The 25,902-nt window shown below is 37.9% G+C and overlaps 1 protein-coding gene across 1 annotated transcript in view; it reads left to right on the plus strand.

Moving 5' to 3' along the window:
* LOC133632993 (glutamate receptor ionotropic, delta-2-like) overlaps window positions 1–25,902 on the plus strand; it is a 259,620-nt gene that overhangs the window by 223,281 nt on the left and 10,437 nt on the right. The window contains exon 3 of the mRNA XM_062025899.1: window positions 19,956–20,111. Within this exon, the coding sequence (XP_061881883.1) occupies window positions 19,956–20,111 (156 nt within the window). The remainder of the gene's footprint in view (window positions 1–19,955; window positions 20,112–25,902) is intronic.

The following is a 25,902-nucleotide window of genomic DNA, read 5'->3' on the forward strand; positions in this document are numbered from 1 at the left end:
ATCCCTTCAATATGTCACCTGGGCTCTACCATTTAACCTTTTCTCTGATTTCTTCCTCTTTCTCCGCCTCGTTTTTTCCCCCAGCCTTTAATGACGGGCCACCTCGTCCTCATTTTTTTTTCTCGGCTTCATAGTTCTCCTACATTTATTCATTTCTCTCCAGCAATCTTCTGCCCGTACCCTCATTTTCTTCCAACAGGATTTTTTTCCCTCTCCTTCTCATTCAGCCGCAACCTTCTTTCCTGTTTTTAACACTTTGTTCCAACACATTCTCTGCACTTTTCCTCCCTCCATTTCACAGCGTTTTTTTTTTTTTTTTTTAGCCAAGGGTCATTCTTCTTTTCATTCTCCTCGCTCAAAGCTCTCATTCGCTGTGACCACAGCCTTTTCTTGCTCGTATGAGTTCTGCTTCATTGAACGAGCTATTCTGGAGGACTTCAGAGGGAAGAGAAAGAAGTTTCACAGTGGCAGCTTTTACATTGTTTTAATCGGAATACATGACTGTATTCTTCTTTAGACTTAGTATGGGGAAAAAAAAAATCAAAGGTCAACGATTATTAAAGACCCCCTATGATGCAAAAGTGACTTTTTTTAAACAATGTTCCAACAGTATTATATATTCCCTGCTTGGACTCTTTTTAATGAGACGTGAAAAAATATATCTATCAATCTCCTCACTTGCTGACTTTATTCTTAGGTCGCTTTTGATGTCGCAGAAGGAAAAATGGTACCGGCCTTAGCTACAGATGTGCTCTGCCACTTTATGGAGTGTAGCATTATAAAAAGGTGTTTGCTACAAAATAATACTAAAATAAGGCCATAATAATGATAATAATAATATAAAATTGTATTTATAAGGCACCTTTCTGGGCACTCAAGGACACCGTACAAAATCAAAACAATAACATCAAATTGGATAAAAAAACAACAACAACAAAGATAGAGAAGAAAAGATGATTACAATGAATAAACAGTCAGGAATAGGTGTGTTTTGTGTCTTGATTTGAAGAGGGATATTGAATCTAAGTTACGAACGTCTGGTGGTAAAGACTTCCAAAGATGTGGGGCAGAGCAGCTGAAAGCTCGGGCACCCATGGTGGACAGTTTAAATAAAGGGACAGTGAGATGAATGGATGAAGAGGATCAATATTATTTTTGATATATACCGTAAGATAAATAATAATAATAATAATTAATAATAATAATAAAAATAATAATAATACTTTCATTTAACCTAACTTAACTTCATACCAAAAGCACTGCTTTGGAAATAATTTGTACCCCTTTCAGAGATCACATTTAGTTCCCCTTAAACATCCTCATGTTGCACAATGAAATGTAAGCATAGGATGAAGTGTGCATTCCTGTAACTTTCTCTAGTAACAGCATTCCATGATTAATATAAATAAATTAACATTAATAATAAATGACAGTAATATAAGCACACGTATGACTGAGGAGTCGTAGTGTAACTTTGTGTGGTGTTTGAGTTGTCCGACTTTTTGTGTGGCCATAAACGCACCAGTGGTTTAGTGCTATGCGTGTTGGTGACAGATGACAAGTTGGTTTTGGCCTGGTTTGTACGGCAGAAAATGACTAGTTTTTCGAGATAGAAGTTTTTTACTCATGTTTTTGGTGTGGTTATTGCCGAATATAAACAGTTTTGCTCAATAAAGTGATCGATATAATTCCTGGCCTCGAAGCATCTCGATAGACGTTACAATAGCTGAATGGTGTTCAATTGAACGGTGTTGACGAACACCGTTAGGGCCGCTTGTTGTCACTGTCACTCAGAGTTGCATTTCAAAATTACACAGAATAAATGTGTTTATTTTGTTTAGAATTCAGATAGGATTTGATTAGGTGCGCGGCATATATTTGCTGTGCGCAGAGGACGCTTGAGCAGTGCGCAAATGCGCAGGCGCGCACCTTAGAGGGAACGTTGCTTGGCAGTCCATGTCTTGTTGAAAACACGCCATTCGTCATCAACTTTTCTCTTTTTAGCGTCTCGGGGGTAAACCGTGCATCACTTGTCGCTGCATGTGCACCTTCACTCACAGGTTACACACGGACATACGCCCATAAATAACACCTTTCAAAATAAAAGCAGCACGGTTGTATTGCGTGCACGACATAGATGTTTTTTCAACTTTATTTTGTAATTTGTGATTGCAGCTGTTCACATTCACTCACAATCACGCACGCACATACGTCCACACGGAAGTAATACAAATAACGCTTTTCAAAACAAAAGCAGCACCGTTGTATTGCACACTCGACATAGATACTTTTTAAAATGTATTTTGTAATTTATGATTGGCCTCACGCGGGCCGGATGTGGCCCGCGGCCCGCAGAATGCCCAGGTCTGTCTTAATAGAAAGCGATTGCAGCTATTTAGGATACAACCCTTCTCAGACGGCAAGAGAACTTTCGAATGTCCAGGTCAGCTGTGATTGTACTTACCGAAAAACTTTGTCCATTTGTCGAAGGAGAGACAACAAGAATGCGGCCAACCGTGGATGTGATAAAAAAGGTAGCATGTGCTTTGTATTACCTGGCCGTCTAGCCAAGACTACGGAAAACGGCGAATGCTTTTGGACTGGCAAAGCAGACTGTATCAGTTATTGTCCGCCATGTATGTCGCGGACTCAACGTCTAGGTCCAGAGTATATAAAGTCACCAAAAAGGAATGGACAATGAAGGTGAAGGCAAAAGAGTGAGGAGTGTCCTGACCAGATATCTAGATCCCTGGATTGATTGTTGTCAAATGTTCTTTGTCACATTGTGTACTTTCGTGTCTAATAAAGATTTGATTAATTTATGATGGCTCAGGTGTGATTCACTACAATAGGGCCGCACAGCACACTGGATTCCAGTTAATTTAAATACCACAACACTGGATATTGTTCAGATAAGTTAAATGTAAGAACTTGCACACAAAGCAACACTGTGACGTCACTATGACGTGCGCATTTTGTGCGCATGCGTGTTAGGATGTGTTGCGCCAACGGACGAAAGGGGATGGGGGATCTTAAACGGTGGCATTGTTGTGTATGGACACGGATAAGGTTAGGTAGGATTTACCCTGGATAACCTTATCCGGCTTAGTGTAAACGGGGCCTAAAGCTCTGCCAACTATCTTTCAGTCAACTACAGATGCGTAGGGCTGCACCAAACAATTATGTATATCTATAATTTTTTCAATTCATCTGTAGATTTAATTTCTTTTTTTTCAGGGCTTCTAGTAAATTTAGAGTGAAGGCCATCCACTTTATTGGAGTTTTCCATTTGATTATTATTATCCAAATACAAATATTTACTGCAGAGGATGCTAGTTCTCAGGAGACTATGTCTGGACTAGGGGTGCCCAAAGTGGGGCCCACGTGCCAAATTTTTAGATTTTTGATTGGGCCTCCAAAGGGCGGCTTCTCCTATTTAATTCATATTCTTACTGATCTCTTTCAAGCTCACACAATTATTGATGACATGTCCCCAAGGCTAACTCGTCGCTATCGATTGAACGTGGCGATCTCCACTAACTTGTAAATGGCGAGTGTGCTTGGCCCGCGGCATTGGCACATTTCCACTTTAGAGGCAAAACATTTTAGCATCTGTGGTGTGCACTGCAAAAACTGAAATCTAAGTCAGATTAAATATCTCAAATAAGGGTGATATTTGCTTATTTTCTGTCTAAGATAATTCTTCTCACTAAGCAGATTTTATGTTAGTGTTTTGCTTGTTTTGGTCCTAAATATCTCAGTAAGATATTACAGCTTGTTGCTGAGATTTGATGACCTATATTGAGTAAAACATGCTTGTAACTAGAATATCAACTGTTGCAAAGCTGTGGCATCAACACTCACAAGTATAAAACTACTTTTTTAAAGTAATAATTTGTTACTTCAAGCATGAAAAAAAAATCATGTCATATTATTATGTCAATATAATGGCACTAGCATTTACTTAACTTTAAAATATTTTTCAACATATTGAGCAAAAAGGTCTCTTTTTCTACCAAGAAAAGTGCACTAGTTATCAGTGAGAATATACTTATTTTAAGGTATTTTTGGGTTCATTGAAGTTAGCTAATTTTACTTGTTTTGGAAAGTCTTGACAAGCCGAATTTTCTTGTTCTATTGGCAGATAATTTTGCTTAGTTCAAATAAAATACCCCTCATTTTTGTATTTTTTGTTGTTGTTTATGAAGACTTGACTTTTTGCAGTGTGGAAAATGGATGAATGGATTGCTTAGAGCAGTGGTCCCCAACCACCGGTCCGCGGCCTGGTACCGGTCTGCGCCCGCACAAGAAATAAAAAAATAAATAAAAAAATAATAATAATAATTAAATCAACATAAAAAACACAATATATACATTATATATCAATATAGATCAATACAGTCTGCAGGGATACAGTCCGTAAGCACACATAATTGTATTTCTTTATGGAAACCCCCCCACATTTTCAAGCGTTGACCGGTCCGCAGCTACAAAAAGGTTGGGGACCACTGGCTTAGAGCTTTCCCGTTCCTTTTACTTTATTTATTTTTACCTTGTTTGACCCGACGGGACAATACCTCGCCCTCGTTCATAACCACTGCCACACTTTCATCATCCCAATGAGACGCCAACCTCTTTGGTTCGGTCCAGCCTCGTCCCCCTGACACCCGTACATCAACCCTTTGTGCCTGTTGTCCATCATTGTTCTTGTCAGCCTGTCTGCGTTCTTGACACATTATTACCATCACGGATGGATGCAAACTCAACGGACAGGTGTTGCAGAGTGATCGCCAGTCTGTGATGTATTTGCTCCCGCCCACAGGAGTCCTTGAGCAACGGTATACAACGCTAACATCCCTTCAGACGGGTGGATCGGCGTCAACGTCATGTGTGAATGTGAATAGCTGAATGGAAACAATATTGCAAAGCGCATCCATTTTATATTTCTATAGTCATAGTCACAGTGGGGGGGGGGGGGGCATTGATTGGTGTCAGTGGTTTTATATAAAATACGTCTCAGTTTTTAAACACTGTTTTAGTACGATTAAACAAATGTTGGTGACTTTTTTGGATTATTGAGTATGGCCATAAAACAAAATAAAGTCCCAGCATATAGTAATCGTCCAAAGTCAATGAGAGCCTTAGCGTCTCTGTTTCCAGAGCGTTACTGAATCTAGACGTCAATCAAGGGAAAAATGGTGCTTACCGGCTGTCCTTAGTCATTTTGTGGAGAGCCTGGTCTTGCACCATCAAATTGAAGGCAGACATGGAATGTGTTGGCGCTAGTGTTGTCCTGATACCAATATTTTGGTACCGGTATGGTAACAACATTTCGATACTTTTTGGTACTTTTCTAAATAAAGGGGACCACAAAAAATTGCATTATTGGCTTTATTTTAACCAAAAATCTTAGGGTACATTAAACATATGTTTCTTATTGCAAGTTTGTCCTCAAATCAAATAGTGAACATACAAGACAACTTGTCTTTTATTGGTAAGTAAACAAACAACGACTCCTAATTTAGCTGCTGACGTATGCGATAACATTATTTTGTCAAAATTATTAAAGGACAAGTGGTAGAAAAATTAATTATTAATCTACTTGTTCATTTACTGTCAATATCTGCTTACTTTCTCTTTGAACATGTTCTATCTACACTTCTGTTAAAATGTAATAATCACTTATTCTTCTGTTTGATACTTTACATTAGTTTTGATACCACAAATGTGGGTATCAATCCGATACCAAGTCCTTACAGGATCATGCATTGGTCATATTCAAAGTCCTCATGTGTCCAGGGACGTATTTCCTGAGTTTATAAACATAATATACTTTTTTTTTTTTTAAACGAAAGAAGATGTTGTAATGCCAAAAAATATCAACGTAATCATAGTAGTATCGACTAGATATGCTACTGTACTTGGCAGACCGGTACTTTTCAGAGACGGTATAGTACCGAATATGATACATTAGTGTCGCTGTACTATACTAATACCGGTATACCGCACAACCCTAATGTGATTGCATCAGTTCACTGCAAAAAGTTAGTGTTCAAAAACAAGAAACAAAAATACAAAAATGAGGGGTATTTTACTTGAACTAAGCAAAATTATCTGCCAATAGAACAAGAAAATTAGGCTTGTCAAGACTTTCCAAAACAAGTAATATTAGCTTACATCAATGAACCCAAAAATATCTTAAAATAAGTATATTCTCACTAATAACAACTGTGCTACTACATGAGTACATATTTTTCTATTGTTTCATTGAAAATAAAACAGCAAAGTTCATTTGGCTGTCATCTGTTTTAATTATGAGACACAATTGTGTCAAAGTCATGATTTTTTTTTTCATGCTTGAAATAAGAAATGATTACTTTAAAAAAGTAGTTTTATACTTGTGAGTGTTGATGACACAGCTTTGCAACAGTTGATATTCTAGTTTCAAGCATGTTTTACTCAATATAGGTCATCAAATCTCAGCAACAAGCTGTAATATCTTACTGAGATCATTTAGGACCAAAACACTTAAAACAAGTAAAACACTCTAACATAAAATCTGCTTAGTGAGAAGAATTATCTTATCAGACAGAAAATAAGCAAATATCACCCTTATTTGAGATATTTCATTTTACTTAGATTTTACTTTTTGCAGTGTTGAGTGCCATAGATACATAAGGTTAGAAACTATTGAACTCAAGAAAGAACTCATGGCAAAGTCCGAAGATTACGTTGGTTAAGTTAAGATAAATGTGATGTTAAATGTCAATCAATCAATTTCATTTGTTATCTTGATGTATTTTGCACTGTTTTCTGAATACAAAACTATAATCACGCTGTATAAAAAGTGTATTGTGTACATATTTTTAGATGTCCAGACTTAGAGTAAGCACTAAGCAACATTTCGACCTTCATGAAATATTTTCATAACATTCGGGATGACTTGCAACTAGTTGAGTGACACCTCTGTCATGGCGTGAGGGGGTCTGTATAGCTTTTACTGGCACTTAGCAACTTTGAGGAGGGTGACAGGAACCCTGCCACTAGGGCCGGCCCGTGGAATAGGCTGTATAGGCAAATGCTAAGGGCGCCGTCCATCAGGGGGCGCCACGCCAGTGCCACAAATGTTGGAGGAAAAAAATAAAAAAGTTGGTACTATTATTTCTAAATACATAAAATAATCCCACGTTAATTAAAATACAAAGTAAAGCCTATTTAATATAAATATTATTTGTTACAACATTACACCCCCCCCCCCCCCCCCCCCCAGGCAGAGGTAGCAGGTAGGTAACGTTAGCCTACATTAAATTATTTGTCTGTTACAGAATGTGATAGTAACCTTTAGCATTAAGCTAATGTTATATGATTCGGCAATTCCTAATCAATAAATAGCTAGTTCTGTTTTAACTTCGGGTTAATATTGTGGAGGGGGCTAAATTGTTATGGAAAATAATAATGTGACGTTAGGTAATTACAGTACTCCCTGGTGCACAGTAATTTGTAAGTCATTCTAGTTAATGCAATATTAAAAAGCACAAATAGAGAACTCTGTTGGATCCCCTTTTTTTGTAATATAGTTGTTAAAGTCATACTGGTTTGATATCTTGTTTTGTGCAGTGCCTTATTTATATTGTATTTTTAATTTATGTTATGCAACTTGTTGACACGTTTTATTTTGTGTTTATGTATGTAAAAAATATTGTATTTCATATATTCATTTTTTATTTTTTGTATTCATTTATTTATCCATAGTTTTTTTTTATCTTGTTAACTATTCTGATTGTTAATTTGCTTTCTTTAAGTAAAAAAAAAAGGTCAAAGACAAAGCTATTCGGTTTCTTGTGAGTATATACACTTCACTGCCGATGTGGGGGGGGCGCCACCTAAAATCTTGCCTAGGGCGCCAGATTGGTTAGGGCCGGGCCTGCCTGCCACATAGAAAAACTACAAATGTGCTGACTTGCTTTACGGCATACGTCACTCCTACTTTCTTCATTCCTTAAAAAGACTTAAGTGGATGCGAAGCAATTACTGCTATCACACCTCCCTGGATTGTAAATAATCAAATGTAAATAATCAAATGTATATACTTGTTATTATGCTTTCTGAGCTCACTATGTTCACTGCTCGCCGTACATATCCTAGAAAGTCAGACCTACACTGTTTCAATGTCCATTTCTCAGATGATATAATTGTTGATGACTGAAGTGCTGATATCAACCAAACCTAACCCCCCACATCCCACCCCCTGGATTGTAAATAATGTAAATAATTCAATGTATATACTCTGATGATTAACTTGTGTGATGACTGTATTATGCTGATAGTATATATTTGTACCTTGAATTGATTAACGTGGACCCCCGACTTAAACAAGTTGAAAAACTTATTCGGGTGTTACCATTTAGTGGTCAATTGTACGGAATATGTACTGTACTGTGCAATCTACTAATAAAAGTCTCAATGGTAGAAGCTGTAAAATAACCAAACAAATGGAAAGTTTTTCCTGAGGAGACAAACAAAGAAAAACTTACCCTGGTAAAAAGGACAGTCAGGATCAACATTGCCTTGGCGTGAGCTCAAAGATGAGGAATTTCAGACCGATGCTGCCTTGGCTCTGTTCCTGCTAAACTAGTAAATGAGTTTTAACGCTCAAATCAAAATGATAATGCTAATATTAGCTAACGGATATTTGTGTGGTAGCAATAAATAGCCACCAGCTTGATAGTTCCACACTATTTCCTTCGGAAAAAACTTTCCCGCCGGTCTTCCTTTCTTCGGACCTGCATCCTCCCATTACATTCTTGATAGTAGCGTCATGTTTGTAGCGCAGTCCAAGATAATTTCTTGATAAAGTCTATTTAACATCAGCATATCCATTCGAGACATATTTGTGTCATGATCCGTGGTCCGGATCATGTTTTGTGTTTTCTGTTTGTTTTGGACTCCTTTAGTTCCTGTTTGTGTACCTCCTGAGTTTGTTACCATGGCTACTTATTATTTGCACCTGCCTCTTGTGTTCGGGACGCTCACCTGTTGCTCATCAAGAGACATTATTTAAGCCTGCCTTTGCCAGTCAGTCGGTCCGGCTTCTTTGTTTGCTTCATGCTCGCGTCACGTAAGTTTTGCTTGTCTCCTAGCCTATGCTAAGTTCTGTTCCGTCGGTTGATTTTCTGTTTTTGTACCTCTGAGTGTTTTTTGACAATTAAATGATGTTCCTACCTGCAAGTCCTGTCCAGAGTCGTCCGTTTGCATTCCAGAAAAACGAACCGCGCAGAAAGCCGCAACCAAACCGTGACAATTTGTGCCAATATTACAGAAGACATCATATTAGGATGGCCAAAATCAACCAAAACTGAAGGTTGTTAAGTGAGTCTTTAAGTTTTTGGATTTACACTATTTCTTATGTGAACAATCACTTTTGGTTTTCGTACAAATCGATCTTCATCAGACTTTTTTGAAAAGATTACTCACAGAAAACCAAGGTACCACTATTTCATTTCACTGATGAAATGATCGGTCTGAGTTCTTGGGAGGCAAACGACACAAAATAATCATATTGCTCTTTTTTAACATCTAATATTTGTGTAGTAGGGTAGGAATCGTATGGCCCCAAAAAAGGGAAGAGGGAGGGGGGTTAATAATGTTGCAATGCAATCTGCTGAAAATGATGGAAAGTGCCACCCTACATAGCAACTGGCGCTGTTGTCAAAGTTGGAATTGCCACAAAACACATTTTAAGATATCCAACACTCCACTGCCGTCTGGCGGCTTAAGAATAGAATAGAATGGATTTTATTGTCATTATATTTGCATATAACGAGATTAAGGACTCCAATTTAAGGTGCGGTAGTGGGAACAAATATGGGGTAAAAATAAATTACACGAGGTAATAAAGAAAAAAAACTAAGAATTGAAATAAACAGACTGCTATCCAATAAAAATAATAAGCAACCCTGTACAATATACAAAACACTATACAAATACAAAATACTGTACAATATACAGAACAAGACAAGAGTACCGGAGTAATAAATAACAATCAGTGTATTGCACTCTAAGGGTAATATTGCACAGTACGGTATTAGGGTAGGATATTGTATAGGGGTGAATTATTAATATAAGTTAGAGTTAAGTGGATCGTGCAAGAATTTGTCACATTTCAGGTATCAGGTAAACCGCGAGGAATGGGGCCATATTAATCCCTTTCCTACTGGATGCATGCCACGACCGATATTGCAATTTTACCAACGCTGACTGATAAGAGTTATTAGTGCTAATTACTCTAAGCCTCTCTTTAAAGAGCACAACAGATGTACTGCATCAACATAATGTGTTGATTTAATTGAAAGTGAGCTTTGTTCAAATATTTTTGTCTGCCTTCTAATGGGATTCATATTTATTGTCGGGTCTTTTTTTTTTTACCATAGACTGAATCATTCCATTTTTATGAATTCATTAAAAAATGAGTGCCCACTTTCGAGACAGATTGTTAAAGCCTCATGAATTCACTCATGCCTTTTTACTGTGAAACGAAACCAAAGACTCGTCTGCACGTTCTTAAGACAAAAGAAGCCATCTGAGACCTGAGGTCAGTGTTCCACTAGGTGCTTCTTTTGATCAAGTTGCATTTAACAACCGTTGTTTTTGCTAAATAAATTCAACCAGTGTTTGATGTATTACCGCTTGTAATGCTGATTCATCTGGTGCCAAGGGGAAAACTAATGGCAGCTACTACTTATACTGAAGCCTTTTTCCATGTTTTAACTTGCCCCATTCGGGGTATTTCAAGGACACACCGAGTATTCATGGCCCAAAACAAACAAGGAAATGAATACCAAACACTTGAACATCAGCGGACATTTAAATCAATACGTCTCGCCAAACAATTTTGGACGCGGCCTCTGTTTAATTTGGCCACAGCTGTTGCAGATTCTCTTGTTTTTAAAACGATTGAGTGATTTATTCAGTGCCGTCTCCCCGATGCAGCGAATGTACTTGTCACGTAATACCAAGATTAATGCACCAGCATCATGAGTTTTGTGCTCATGCATAAAGTGGAGGCATTGTTGTTTCAGTTTAACAATGACTCATAATGATGTAGAACAGTTGCTATTGCTCCTAAATATCATTACTGGTACAGTAATAAAATGCACTTATTACATTTCAAAAAGCATTCAAGTGTATTTAAGAGACAATACCGTGGAAAGTCAATTTGGATATACTTTAGAGCAGTGGTTCTTAACCTGGGTTCGATCGAACCCTAGGGGTTCGGTGAGTCGGCCTCAGGGGTTCGGCGGAGGTCAAAACACACCCGACTCATCGTGTAAAAACAAACTTCTCTCTATCGGCGTATTACGGATACGGCAACAGCAGACTGATTTGCAGATGTGTCATTTGTTGTGAGTTTATGCACCGTGTTGGTTTTGTTGTTTGAACAAGTTGAAGTTCATGCACGGTTCATTTTATGCACCAGTAATAAAACATGGTAACACTTTAGTATGGGGAACATATTCACCATTAATTAGTTGCTTATTAACATGCAAATTAGTAACATATTGGCTCTTAACTAGTCATTATTAAGTACTTATTAATGCCGTGTGACAATCATTGGTTCTTTAATCTTAATCTTTAATCTTATTCGGCTTGGCCTTATTATAACCCTAACCCTCCAAACCTGACCCTAACCCTAACCAAATAACTCTAAATTAAGTCTTTGTTACTTAGAATATTTTCCCCATACTAAAGTGTTACCAAAAACATATAACTTTGTCTTGAATTTGAAAAAAAAAAACATTTTATTTTTCACTAAAGAAGAGTTCGGTGAATGCGCATATGAAACTGGTGGGGTTCGGTACCTCCAACAAGGTTAAGAACCACTGCTTTAGAGTAGAGTTCCCCAACCTTTTTTGCACCACGGACCAGTTTAATGTAGGCATTATTTTCACGGACCGGCTTTCCATGCGTGGCAGATAAATACACCAAAGATAAGTGCATGAAAATCACAACTCACTATAACGCTGAATTAGTGGGAGCCCTGGGCTTGTTTCTTTGCAAGATTCCCTGCAGGTTGTTGGTACTATATACCATCAATCAAATCAGCCTTTGGCTACACTCTGTCACATGTATATTGTATAAGTTCATTAATGTCAATCAATCAATCAATCAATCAATCAATGTTTATTTATATAGCCCTAAATCACAGGTGTCTCAAAGGGCTGCACAAGCCACAACGACATCCTCTGTTCAGAGCCCACATAAGGGCAAGGAAAAACTCACAACCCAGTGGGATGTCAATATGAATGAATATGAGAAACCTTTGAGAGGACCGCAGATGTGGGTGACCCCCTCTAGGAGAGACCGGATGCAATGGACGTCGAGTGGGTCTAGCATAATATTGTGAAAGTCCAGTCCATAGTGGGTCTAACATAATAGTGAGAGTCAGTGAAAAAGTCCCAGAGAACTTTCCAAGCAGGAACAAGACATTGATACAACGTTGATTATACATGCATGTCCTTTAAAACTTACTTTCAAAACAATGTTGCAAAATAGTTGTATTTGTAATTGATACAACGTTGAAGTCCAGTGTTGGGTCCACGTTGTTGGTTGGAAAATTACCAAATTTCAAACGTCAAATCAACGTCACAACCCAACAACCCAAGCATGTTGTTTCAACGTTAGGTTTAAGTTGCTCAACGTCAGGACCTAATTCTCAACGGTGTTTTAATGACTTGTGCCTGTTCAGTTGACTTTATATTGGTTAAACAATTGTATGAAATAAAAGAGAATAATGAAACTGTTTAAATATATATATTTTTTAAATATTGCTCGATGGCATTAAAACAGTTGATTTTCTCACTACGATAGGGCGAAACTATCCTTGCCCAGACACACCCTCCTGGTTTTTGGAGTATAAATATTTGGGGTTTTGGCACCAGCCGCTAGACTAGATCTGACCGATCTAAGTCTATGAGCACGAACTGATGAAACCTCCTCGAAACGTCTTCCAAGACAAACCAAACAGTCCAGTTGCGATCGATTGAATGCCCTGAGATGACAATGACCTGGATGAATGAGAACTTTTATAGACGTGATTCGAGGTGTATTCACGGTATGGTGCCTCCTTTTCACCGTCGGAGCCGTGACAGCCTAACAGGATGGGTGATATTTCTGGGCATTTAGACTTTTAATTAATGATCCCTTATGTGACATTTAAGGAGTTTTAAAGGGGACCTGTTATGTAAAATAAACTTTTTTTTTTTTACCTCTTAGTACCTATTTTCGTGTATTTGGGATCTGCATAAGTCCCGGAAATTTGAAATCCAACCATGTCGGAGATAATTGGAATTTTCCCTATTTGTGACATGTTTCCCAAGTGTACGGTCGGCGGATATCTTCATTTATGGTAGAAACTTAACTGAAGAGCTTTGCCCGAGTCCACCATTGTAATTCCGACATTGTACTCAATAAGTTCCTTCTTTTTCACTATCCTCTTATGTGGCAGACTCATGCACATGCATTCTCAGCTGTTGCCATTTCTAATACAAAGTATCGTATAGTCCTAACTTATATCTGTCAGTAGACTCCATATGGAAGCGCTAAAAAATACAACATGGCTGACGGGGAGAAGATTCCGTCGAAGTGGAGCCTCGTAAATAAGACCGCCCACAAAACGGCGCATCCTGAAAAACGGTCTGAAAGCAGTTTAAAGATGGTCTGTAAAACATAATCGATGCAAAATGTTGGCAAAGAACCACCTTAACATGGTATGTAGACCACAGGGATGTGTTTTTAATGTAGAAAAAAAGTAATAATACGACCAGGGTGCGATTTTTCTGGTTAAATAGTGAGCATGTTTAACATGGAAAGTACAAATTGAAGTCCGGTAGAGTCTGAACAAGGTCACAGCAAGTTTGTCCAAACTCATCCATATTGTATTGTTATTAAAAGAACAAAGAGTCAATCAGAGCCGAGAGTGTTTACTGTTGCCAAACGCCAACCGTTCCCATTATCGAAGGATGCATATTTCATGAGGACTTGGTGATGAAGCAGCAGTTGGATTGTAGTTTACGGTCGCCTTTGAGTCGCGGATGCATTTCAAACTTGAGGTTGTCCTTCTGAAGGTTAATTACATTTTGTGTTTAGTGGAATAGGATAAGGCAAACAGTGGTTGACAGCAATCCTTTACAGGCTGATTGGTCCATCTCACACTTGGAGAGTATTCAAGAGTAGGTGTGCACAATAATTGTGGGATTGATAATTATTGGGCGATACTAGAACACACCGATAAATCCCATAATATTATAAATAGCAATTTCTCGGATTGCCACATTCATAGATGGAAATCAGGACATAGGATTCACCGCTGATTTATCAGGGTGTCTGTGGGGTCTTAAAAAGTCTTAAATCCAATAATTTTAATTTAAGGCCTTAAAATGTCTAAAATTATCCTAAAATCTCATAAAAGGTCTTAAATAAAATTTTGAAAGGTCTTAAAAATCAATTGACGTTACTTTTACTTAAAACATGCATAAACTTCAGTCTCTCTTTGAAATGTTTCGATTTTTGAGGACGCTATAACGTAACTACACAGCGGTCAGAAGTTATAGTTTGGCAATTTCTTTATTCTGACTTCCAAACAAATCTTGCTTCACAACAGAGAAGTTTCCGGTCTTTTTTAGTTAGGTTAAGTTAAGTTTAAGTTTTGTATTCCAATGTGAAAGAGCTGTGAATAAATTCATATACTTTGCAATTAATTCCGGGCCTCCAAATTTTCCTTCAAGTCTTTTGTACTTTTTTGCCTGTATCCATGTGAAATGGATCTTAAATTGTATTCATTACACTGCAAAAAGTCAGTGTTCCAAAACAAGAAAAAAAAAAATACAAAAATTAGGGGTATTTTATTTGAACTAAGAAAATGTATCTAATAATAATAATAATACCTGAGATTTATATAGCGCTTTTCTAAGTACCCAAAGTCGCTTTACATGTATCTGCCAATAGAACAAGAAAATGTGGCTTATAGAACAAGAAAATGTGGCTTGTCAAGACTTTCCAAAACAAGTAAAATTAGCTAACCTCAACGAACCCAAAAATACCTTAAAATAAGTATATTCTCACAATAACAAGTACACTTTTCTTGGTAGAAAAAAAAGAGACCTTTTTGCTCAACATGTTGACAAATATTCTTAAATTAAGTAAATCCTAGTGCCACTATCTTGACATAATGATATGCGCTCGGCATCATGATTTTTTTCATGCTTGAAATAAGAAATGATTACTTTAAAAAAGTAGTTTTATACTTGTAAGTGTTGATGAAACAGCTTTGCAACAGTTGATATTCTAGTTTCAAGCATGTTTTACTCAATATAGGTCATCAAATCTCAGCAACAAGCTGTAATATCTTACTGAGATCATTTAGGACCAAAACCCTTAAAACAAGTAAAACACTCTAACATAAAATCTGCTTAGTGAGAAGAATTATCTTATCAGACAGAAAATAAGCAAATATCACCCTTATTTGAGATATTTAATCTTACTTGATTTCAGTTTTTGCAGTGTACAGTCTTAAAAAAGTCTTAGAAAGTCTTAAATGTGACTTGTTTAATCCTGCAGAGACCCTGTTTATGGATGTGATGTTAGCGCTCCCTCAGTAGTGATGTCAGATTTTGTTCGGACATATCTACAGGTGCAATTTGCACAAACTCCACTTAAATCTAAAGTACAGTACGTTATCAATATCGGCTTGAAAAATAATACGTATTTTTCTCACTCACATTTATTCATTTTCTGTGTTTTCTTTTCCAATTTCCCAACACATCGTCATTTGCTCCCAGTCGCTACACTGCAAAAACTGAAATCTAAGTAAGATTAAATATCTCAAATAAGGGTGATATTTGCTTATTTTCTGTCTGATAAGATAATTCTTCTCACTAAGCAAATTTTATGTTAGTGTTTTACTTGTTTTAAGTGTTTTGGTCCTAAATGATCTCAGTAAGATATTACAGCTTGTTGCTGAGATTTGATGACCTATATTGAGTAAAACATGCTTGAAACTAGAATATCAACTGTTGCAAAGCTGTGTCATCAACACTCACAAGTATAAAACTACTTTTTTAAAGTAAGAATTTCTTACTTCTAGCATGAAAAAAAAAAATCATGATTTTGACACAAATGTGTCTCGTAATTAAAACAGATGACAGCCAAATGGACTTTTATTATTTATTGAAACATTTAACAAGTGACATTTCAAACAATTTTGAACAGAAACAGTTCATGAACATTCAGATCAATTCTTCAAAATTACAATTATATATGTATATATGCGCACTAATTGACTGAATGAGCACGCACTTGGCGCGATGATGTCATGTTATCGATGGAAAAATGCATTTTTAGACCATATGATTTGCCTGAGCGGCTAGGAGACCCCGAGAGTAACAAGCGGTTGCCTTGTTGCCTTTTCATTAAGAACAATAAATTTGTTTTTAGTATAAGTTTGCTAGTTTCAAGAAATGTAATGCCGAGCGCATATCATTATGTTAAGATAATGGCGCCAGCATTTACCTAATTTAAGAATATTTTTCAACATATTGAGCAAAATCTTTTTTTTTCTACCAAGAAAAGTGCACTTGTTATTAGTGAGAATATACTTATTTTAAGGCATTTTTTCGTTCATTGAGGTTAGCTAATTTTACTTGTTTTGGAAAGTCTTGACAAGCTACATTTTCTTGTTCTATTGGCAGATAATTTTGCTTAGTTCAAATAAAATACCCCTAATTTTTGTATTTTTTTTCCTTGTTTTTGAACACTGACTTTTTGCAGTGTACACTTGATCAATTTCTCATTTCTGTTTTCGTTCCCCCTATCATAACATAACGCAGGAAGTGAAACATTTTTCGTAATTGCTGAAATCAGCTACTTTCTTCTCTTTTTCTGACATGTTGAATTATGCGAGTGTCAACAGGTGATTCTATAATGTAACTTGCTATAATCATGTTCGCAATGAATAAAAAAAAACATTGCTGTTACTTGGATATGGTCTAATACAGGGGTGTCAAACGTAAGGCCCGTGGGCCGGATCAGGCCCGTGAACAGGTTTTATCCGGCCCGCGGGATGAGTTTACTAAGTATAAAAATGAGCCGAAATTTTTGAATGAAAGAAACTGCTGTTTTAATTGTGTCCACTAGATGTCACAATAGCAATTATTTGTGTCTTTCTAGATTATGCTACATATGTAAAAAAAAATATATATATATATACCACACGATGTAAGCAAACTACATAAATAACATCCTGTAATTTGATTTTTATATTATTTTTTTAATAATAATAATAATAATAGATTTTATTTGTAAAAAGCACTTTACATTGAGTAAACAACCTCAAAGTGCTACAGTGTATTAAAAAAATAAAATAAAATAAATAAATAAATTAGAAAAAATAAAAAGATAATAAAAAATAAATAAAAACTAGAACAGCCAAATAGCTAAAACTAGTATGCATATATCTAAAAAAAAAAAAAAAAAAAAAAGGCTTTTTTAAAAAGAAGGGTTTTTAAGCCTTTTTTAAAAGCATCCACAGTCTGTGGTGCCCTCAGGTGGTCAGGGAGAGCGTTCCACAGACTGGGAGCAGCGGAGCAGAAAGCCCGGTCTCCCATTGTTCACTGAAGTTGTCTTTATTTTTAAGTTATCGTGCCGTGGTTTTACCGGTCCGGCCCACTTGGGAGTAGATTTTTCTCCATGTGGCCCCCCATCTAAAATAAAGTTTGACACCCCTGGTCTAATATTACAATGGTCTTTGATTAGATTGGCTGTTTCCTAGATGTTTTACGAATAATAATGAAGAAAAAAAAAGAAAAATCCATCAATCATGTCCATGTCCGCGCATTATCTTCCAACCCTCCATGGGATTTCAGACCAATTTGCTTTGCAGTAATAACACTAGACTCTTCTCCTTGAGCAATATTGCCGCAGCTTCGCCAACTTAATCAGCTACTGTAACCTTTCTGGTTATTAACGTAACCTGCAGTCAATCGTGCTCGCACACACACACACACACACACACACACACACACGCACACACACGCACACACACACACACACACACACACACACACACTCTAGTCACTGCTGTAAGCTTAGAATCGCATCACTGCTCCTCGTCTTACACAATTAGCGGCCAAGTGGTTTCTGGTTTAGCAAGCGTGTTGAAATTAAAGGCTACAAGGAAAAAGATACCATGTTAAATTGAATATCATTCGCGTGTGTATCCAAAACTAAAACGCTCCTTGAGAGGTTGATAGTCATCAAAAACTTGCCGGCAGTACCTTTGCTTTAAAGATCCAAAAAGTAATAACCCAGTAGGAACAAAACATTGAAAGTTTACATTCACTGTACAAACACACATTTACACATACTGTACATATACATTCACTGTTCAAACACACATACTGTATACACATATTGTACATATACATTCGCTGTACACACATATACACATACTGTACATATACATTCACTGTACAAACACACATTTACACATACTGTACATATACATTCACTGTTCAAACACACATACTGTATACACATATTGTACATATACATTCGCTGTACACACATATACACATACTGTACATATACATTCACTGTACAAGCACACATACACATACTGTACATATACAGATACATATGCACACATACACTCATGCACATAATCACGTTTCATCAAACATATATTAACGTTGTTGCCCTAGGGTAAACTGGGTATAACACATGGCACACTGACAAAGCTTAACCTATTGTTACTATAACAATCTACAAGGTTAAGGTTGCTTCTCTTTCTTCCCCTCCATTTTTCTGCATTCTTTCGTATCTCAAGTTATCATTACGTATATGTATTGTTGCATTTGAACAATTGTATTGTTGATAATAAAGGTAAAGTACTGGTATTGTTTATTATCAATAGCACTATTTCTATTGGTATTCATATTGCTCCATTTTTAGTGTAATAATGCTCATTGTCATTTCTGTATTTTTTTTTTTTTTTTTTTAATTTTCGCTAACTGCTTATTTGCTATTACTTTTACCATCATATTTGTACATGTCGTATTTGCTGATGTTGCTCTGTTGTTGTTGTTGTGTTTGCTGTTGTTGTTTTTGTCTCTCTGTCTAATCCCCCTCTTGTCCCCACAATTCCCCCCTCTGTCTTCCTTTTTCTCTCTTTCTATCCCCTCCTGCTCCGGCCCGGCTGCACCAAATGATAATATAAATACATTTAATAAAGTCAAAATACAAGTAAGGCAACAAGAGAAGTATCCTACACTTCTCTTTTGTAAAGTAAATCTGAACAGCCGATATGGGCATCTACATCTGCTATATGATTTGCCCGAGAAGCTGGGCAGGACATTAAAAAAAAAAAAAAAAAAAGTTAAGTTAAAGTACCACTGATAGTCGCACACACACACTAAGCGTGGTGAAATTACTCTCTGCATTTGACCCATCCCCTTGTTACACCCCCTGGGAGGTGAGGGGAGCAGTGAGCAGCAGCGGTGGCTGCGCTCGGGAATCATTTTGGTGATTTAACCCCCAATTCCAACCCTTGACGCAGAGTGCCAAGCAGGGAGGTAATGGGTCCCGATTTTATAGTCTTTGGTAACTTGCTGGATTAGGTCCTGGCGTTGAACAACTCAAACTTAACATCGGAACAACATTACATCGACGACGTGGAATCAATGTCGGGTTCTGACGTTGATACGACCATTGAAATGTGGTCATTTTTACGTCAACGTTGTCTCAGTTTACAAATACAACTATTTTGCAATGTTGTTTCGAAGTCGGTTTTAAATGGCGTGTATTTATGATCAATGTTGTGCCTTCTGGGGCTTTCTTACCTCTGAATTTCAACCATGTTACATGTATTTGAGTGTTGATCAAATATCCTTTCTTTTCCACAGGCGCCATCTTTGACGAGTCGGCGCGGAAGGACGATGAAGTGTTTCGCCTGGCGGTGGCGGACCTCAACCTGAACAACGAGATCCTGGAGACGGAGAAGATTACCATCTCTGTGGAATTTGTGGACGGGAACAACCCTTTCCAGGCCGTGCAAGAAGGTAGGACCGCATTGTTGTTGTTGTTTTTATTGCCTCCATACTCACGACGGAGCCAGTGGTGAATGATGCCAATCTTCCAAATGTCAAACTCTTTTAATAACCGGACGGCGACGGACCCTGGTGTTCTGCACACTTGCACCCTCTGGAGGCTTTTCCGTTCAATTATTTCCCTGACACGACCCAAATACAAAACCCAAATCCAGTGAAGTTGGCACGTTGTGTAAATCAAAAATAAAAACAGAATACAATGAATTGCAAATCCTTTTCAATTTATATTCAATTGAATAGACTGCAAAGACAAGATATTTATTGTTCATACTGAGGAACTATTTTTTATTTTTTTGCAAATAATCATTAACTTACAATTTAATGGCAGCAACACATTGCAAAAAAGTTGGCACAGGGTCATGTTTACTACTGTTACATGGCCTTTCCTTTAAACAACACTCAGTAAACAATTTTTGAAGCTTTTCAGGTGGAATTCTTTCCCATTCTTGCTTGATGTACAGCTTAAGTTGTTCAACAGTCCGGGGGTCTTCGTTGTGGTACGTTAGGCTTCATATTGCGCCACACATTTTCAATGGGAGACAGGTCTGGACTACAGGCAGGCCAGTCTAGTACCCGCACTCTTTTATTATGAAGCCCCGCTGTTGTAACAAGTGGCTTGGCATTGTCTTGCTGAAATAAGCAGGGGCGTCCATGATAACGTTGCTTGGATGGCAACATTTGTTGCTCCAAAACCTGTATGTACCTTTCAGCATTAATGGTGCCTTCACAGATGTGTAAGTTACCCATGCCTTGGGCACTAATACACCCCCATACCATCACAGATCCTGGCTTTTGAACTTTGCGCCTAGAACAGGGGTCGGCAACCTTTACCACTCAAAGAGCCAGTTTGGCAAGTTTCACAAATTAAAGAAAGTAATGGGAGCCACAAAAAAAATTTTTAAATTTAAAATGAAAAACACCGCATACAAAGCTTAAACGCTTTGTGCTATGTTAACCAGGGGTCTCCGACACACGCACCGGCACGCACTTTAATGTGGAAATTTGATGTTAGTGCAGCCCGCGAGTTTTGAATGAATGGCGCTTGATAGCGTCATACTTGCCAACCCTCTCATTTTTCCCGGGAGACTCCCGAATATCAGAGCGTGATGACACTGCATTTGGCGCCCTCTACAGTCTGCCCTAACAGTGTACCTGCTCGACCACACGTAGAATGCAATTTCAGCTTGCTCACGTAAGTGACAGCAAGGCGTACTAACTCAGCAGCCACACATCTTACACTGACAGTACCAATACCCAGAATCCCATGCAGCCCTAACTCTTCCGCTCAACCAACGCACGGAGAGGGGGGGGGGGGGGGTTGATGTGTGGGGGGATTTGGTGGTAGCGGGGGTGTATAATGTAGACCGGAAGAGTTAGGGCTGCATGGGATTCTGGGTAATGGTTGTGTTGTGTTTATGTTGTGTTACGGTGGGATGTTCTCCAGAAATGTGTTTTTCATTCTTTTTTGGTGTGGGTTCACAGTGTGGCGCATATTTGTAACGTAACAGTGTTAAAGTTGTTTGATACGGCTACCGTCAGTGTAAGCTGTGTGGCTGATGAGTAAGTATGCTTTGCTGTCTCCTGTGTGTGCAAGTAATAACAACATGCAACATGTGGCTGGACTGGCACGTTGTATGTAAATGCTATAGAGGACAATTACTGCAGTGCAATTAGGGCACGCCCTTTATTTAGTAATTAGAGTGTAAATAGGATTATTTTTTCCCTGGGAGTAATCTATGAGGGACACTGAGATCCATAAATCTCCTGGGAAAATCGGGGGGGTCGGCATGTATGTAGCTGAGCCGCATCAGAGTGGTCAAGGAGCCGCATGCGGCTCCGGAGCCGCGGGTTGCCGACCCCTGGCCTAGAACGATCCGGATGGTTCTTTCCCTCTTTGTTCCGGGGGACATGAAGTCCACGGTTTCCAAAAGCAATTTGTATTGTGGACTCGTGAGACCACAGCACACTTTTCCACTTTGCATCAGTCCATCTTAGATGAGCTCGGGCCCAGCGAAGCCGGCGGCGTTTCTGGGTGTTGTTGATAAATGGCTTTGGCTTGGCATAGTCAATCTTAATTTATTCTTTATTTATTGCAGACCTTAAGATCCATTTAAACATATAAAACCAGAATACAATACATTAAAAAACAAAACAATAAAACATACAATAAAACATAAAAATAATAAAAACATTAAAAACATAGTAAAATGTTTAACTTGCACTTACAGATGTAGCGACCAACTGTAGTTACCGACAGTGGTTTTCTGAAGTGTTCCTGAGCCCATGTGGTGATATCCTTTACACACTGATGTCGCTTTTTGATGCAGTACCGCCTGAGGGATTGAAGGTCAGCGATTTCTCCAGATTTTCTAAACCTTTTGATGATATTACGGACGGTAGATGGTGAAATCCGTTAATTCCTTGCAATAGCTCGTTGAGAAATCCATTAATCCATCCATTTTCTACCGCTTATTCCCTTCGGGGTCGCGGGGGGCGCTGGAGCCTATCTCAGCTAAAATCAGTTGGAAGGTGGGGTACACCCTGGACAAGTCGCCACCTCATCGCAGGGCCAACACAGATAGACACTCACATTCACACACTAGGGCCACCTATCCCCAGGTGCATGTCTTTGGAGGTGGGAGAAAGCCGGAGAACCCGGAGGGAACCCACGCAGTCACGGGGTCAACATGCAAACCCCACACAGAAAGATCCCCAACGCAGGATCGAACCCAGGACCTTCGTATTGCGAGGCAGACGCACTAACCCCTGTCCCACCGCGCTGCCCTCGTTGAGAAATGTTGTTCTTAAACTGTTCGACAATTTGCTCACGCATTTGTTGACAAAGTGGTGACCCTCACCCCATCCTTGTTTGTGGATGACTGAGCATTTCATACCCAATCATGGCACCCACCTGTTCCCAATTAGCCTGTTCACCTGTGGGATGTTCCAAGTAAGTGTTTGACGAGCATTCTTCAATTTTCTCAGTCTTTTTTTGCTACTTGTGCCAGCTTTTTTGAAACATGTTGCAGGCATCTAATTCCAAATGAGCTAATATTTGCATAAAAAAATCACACATTTTTCCAGTTCGAACGTTAAGTATCTTGTCTTTGAAGTCTATTCAATTGAATATAGGTTGGAAAGGATTTGCAAATCATTGTATTCTGTTTTTATTCACGATTTACACAACGTGCCCACTTCACTGGTTTTGGTACCATTTTAAAGAATGTTCACTCTGGAGTGCAATATTTGTCTTTAAGAAACTAAATGTATACCTTTATACTACTAATAAGGGTACACATTAAATATAAATTACAAATGTGTACAAACGTGGTATTAGTAGTATTTTAAAATGGGCATACACTATAAAAAGTCAGTGTTCAAAAACAAGGGAAACAAAAATTAGGGGTATTTTACTTGAACAAAGCAAAATTATCTGCCAGTAGAAAAAGAACATTTGGCATGTCAAGACTTTCCAAAACAAGTAAAATTAGCTGACCTTAATGAACCCCAAAATACCTTAAAATGAGAATATTCTCACTAATAACAAGTGCACTTTTCTTGATAGAAAAAACAAAGGACACCTTTTTTCTCAATATGTTGAAAATGTTCTTAAATTAAGTAAATGCTAGTGCCATTATCTTGACATAATGATATGCGCTCGGCATTACATTTCTTGAAAACAGCAAACTTTTACTGAAAACTAGTTTATTGTTCTTAATGGAAAGGCAACAAGGCAACCGCTTGTTACTCTCGGGGTCTCCTAGCCGCTCAGGCAAATCATATGGTCTAAAAATGCATTTTTCCATCGATAACATGACATCATCGCGCCAAGTGCGTGCTCTTTCAGTCAATTAGTGCGCAAGGGAAATATATATATATATATATGTAAATATATACAGCCCGGCCCCCGGACAATTTTTTTTTTTTTTATTGTAATTTTGAAGCATTTATCTGAATGTGCATGAACTATTTCTATTCAAAATTATTTGAAATGTCACATGTCAAATGCTTAAATATTAACTGTCAGTTTACTGTACTGTGCCAACTGTACTACTATAAGAGTACATCTTTTCTATTGTTTCATTGAAAATAAAACAGCAAACTCCATTTGGCTGTCATCTGTTTTAATTATGAGACACAATTGTGTCAAAGTCATGATTTTTTTTTTCATGCTTGAAATAAGAAATGATTACTTTAAAAAAGTAGTTTTATACTTGTGAGTGTTGATGACACAGCTTTGCAACAGTTGATATTCTAGTTTCAAGCATGTTTTACTCAATATAGGTCATAAAATCTCAGCAACAAGCTGTAATATCTTACTGAGGTAATTTAGGACCAAAACACTTAAAACAAGTAAAACACTCTAACATAAAATATGCTTAGTTAGAAGAATTATCTTATCAGACAGAAAATAAGCATATATCACCCTTATTTGAGATATTTCATCTTACTTAGATTTCAGTTTTTGCAGTGTACTGATAGTATTCTAATTATAGTTAATGCATTTGGAGCAATATTTAATAATACTATTAATTAGTCATTGCCACCATCTCTAACTTTATAATCCTTTTTAAAATTACACTGTTTTGTTTTTAAAATCTATCCTTCAAAATGTTCCTTATTTTTGTATGTTCTCCTTCATTATGACTTTAAGTGCATGCACAATCCGCTATTTGGGTAGGTAGGTAGGTCTTTATTGTCATTGCACAAGTACAACAAAACTTTGTTTTCAGCGAAAACCCGTGCAAGATTAGACAAACAAACAGTGTACAGGGTTACAGAACAGGAACGTAGATGGCTCGCCACAAGGCGCCCCGTAAAAGATGGGAAAAAGGTAAACGCTGGGGAAGGATGAGTAAAAAAAAACAATCTAGACTGGGCTCCTAAGGGGGCCCAGTCTGGAGTGGTAAAAAAAACCTCCATAGCAAAGCACATATACATATTACAACATCTCGAGACTAGCAACAGAGGGGAGGGAGTGGGGGCTACGGTGGCTGGCTGCAGCTCTTCAAGCGCTGCCCATCCGTCCATCACCCCTAAGAGATTTGCGTCAAGGGCGTTGGATGGGGGGTGGGGTATGTGTATGTGGCGTTAATTTTTTGTGGCTGCATGTGTGTGTGTGTAAGCCTGCCGCGTGTCTCTGTTCCGTGGCCTATTTAACCCTTGTGTAATGTTCATATTGTTGTTACTCAGCCAGCGTTTGTGGGTCTGATGGACCCGTTGCATTTTGTGGCTTTTAATGCCTCACAGTCAAACACTTTTATGTTAAAATACTGAACAGATGTTTACCTTATCCCAATAAACATCTGTTCAGTATTTTAACATAAAAGTGTTTGGTTGTGAGGCATTAAAAGTTGTTACTCAGCCAGTGTTACTCAGCCAGTGTTTGTGGGTCTGATGGACCCGTTGCATTTTGTGGCTTTTAATGCCTCACAATCAAACACTTTTATGTTAAAATACTGAACAGATGTTTACCTTATCCCAATAAACATCTGTTCAGTATTTTCACATAAAAGTGTTTGGTTGTGAGGCATTAAAAGCTACAAAATGCAACGGGTCCATCAGACCCACAAACGCTGGCTGAGTAACAACAATATGAACTTTGCACGGGAAATTTCTCTGACAGTTTCTGCATCCCACAGGGATTCTTCTTTTGTGTTTCTGCACCTGCGGTTCCCACACAACACTGTCTGCTCTCATTTTCTCGCACATTTGACCCTCTGATGTTCTGTGTACCTACACT

This window comes from Entelurus aequoreus, linkage group LG17 (genome assembly GCF_033978785.1).
Source record: "Entelurus aequoreus isolate RoL-2023_Sb linkage group LG17, RoL_Eaeq_v1.1, whole genome shotgun sequence".
Lineage (NCBI taxonomy): Eukaryota > Metazoa > Chordata > Actinopteri > Syngnathiformes > Syngnathidae > Entelurus > Entelurus aequoreus.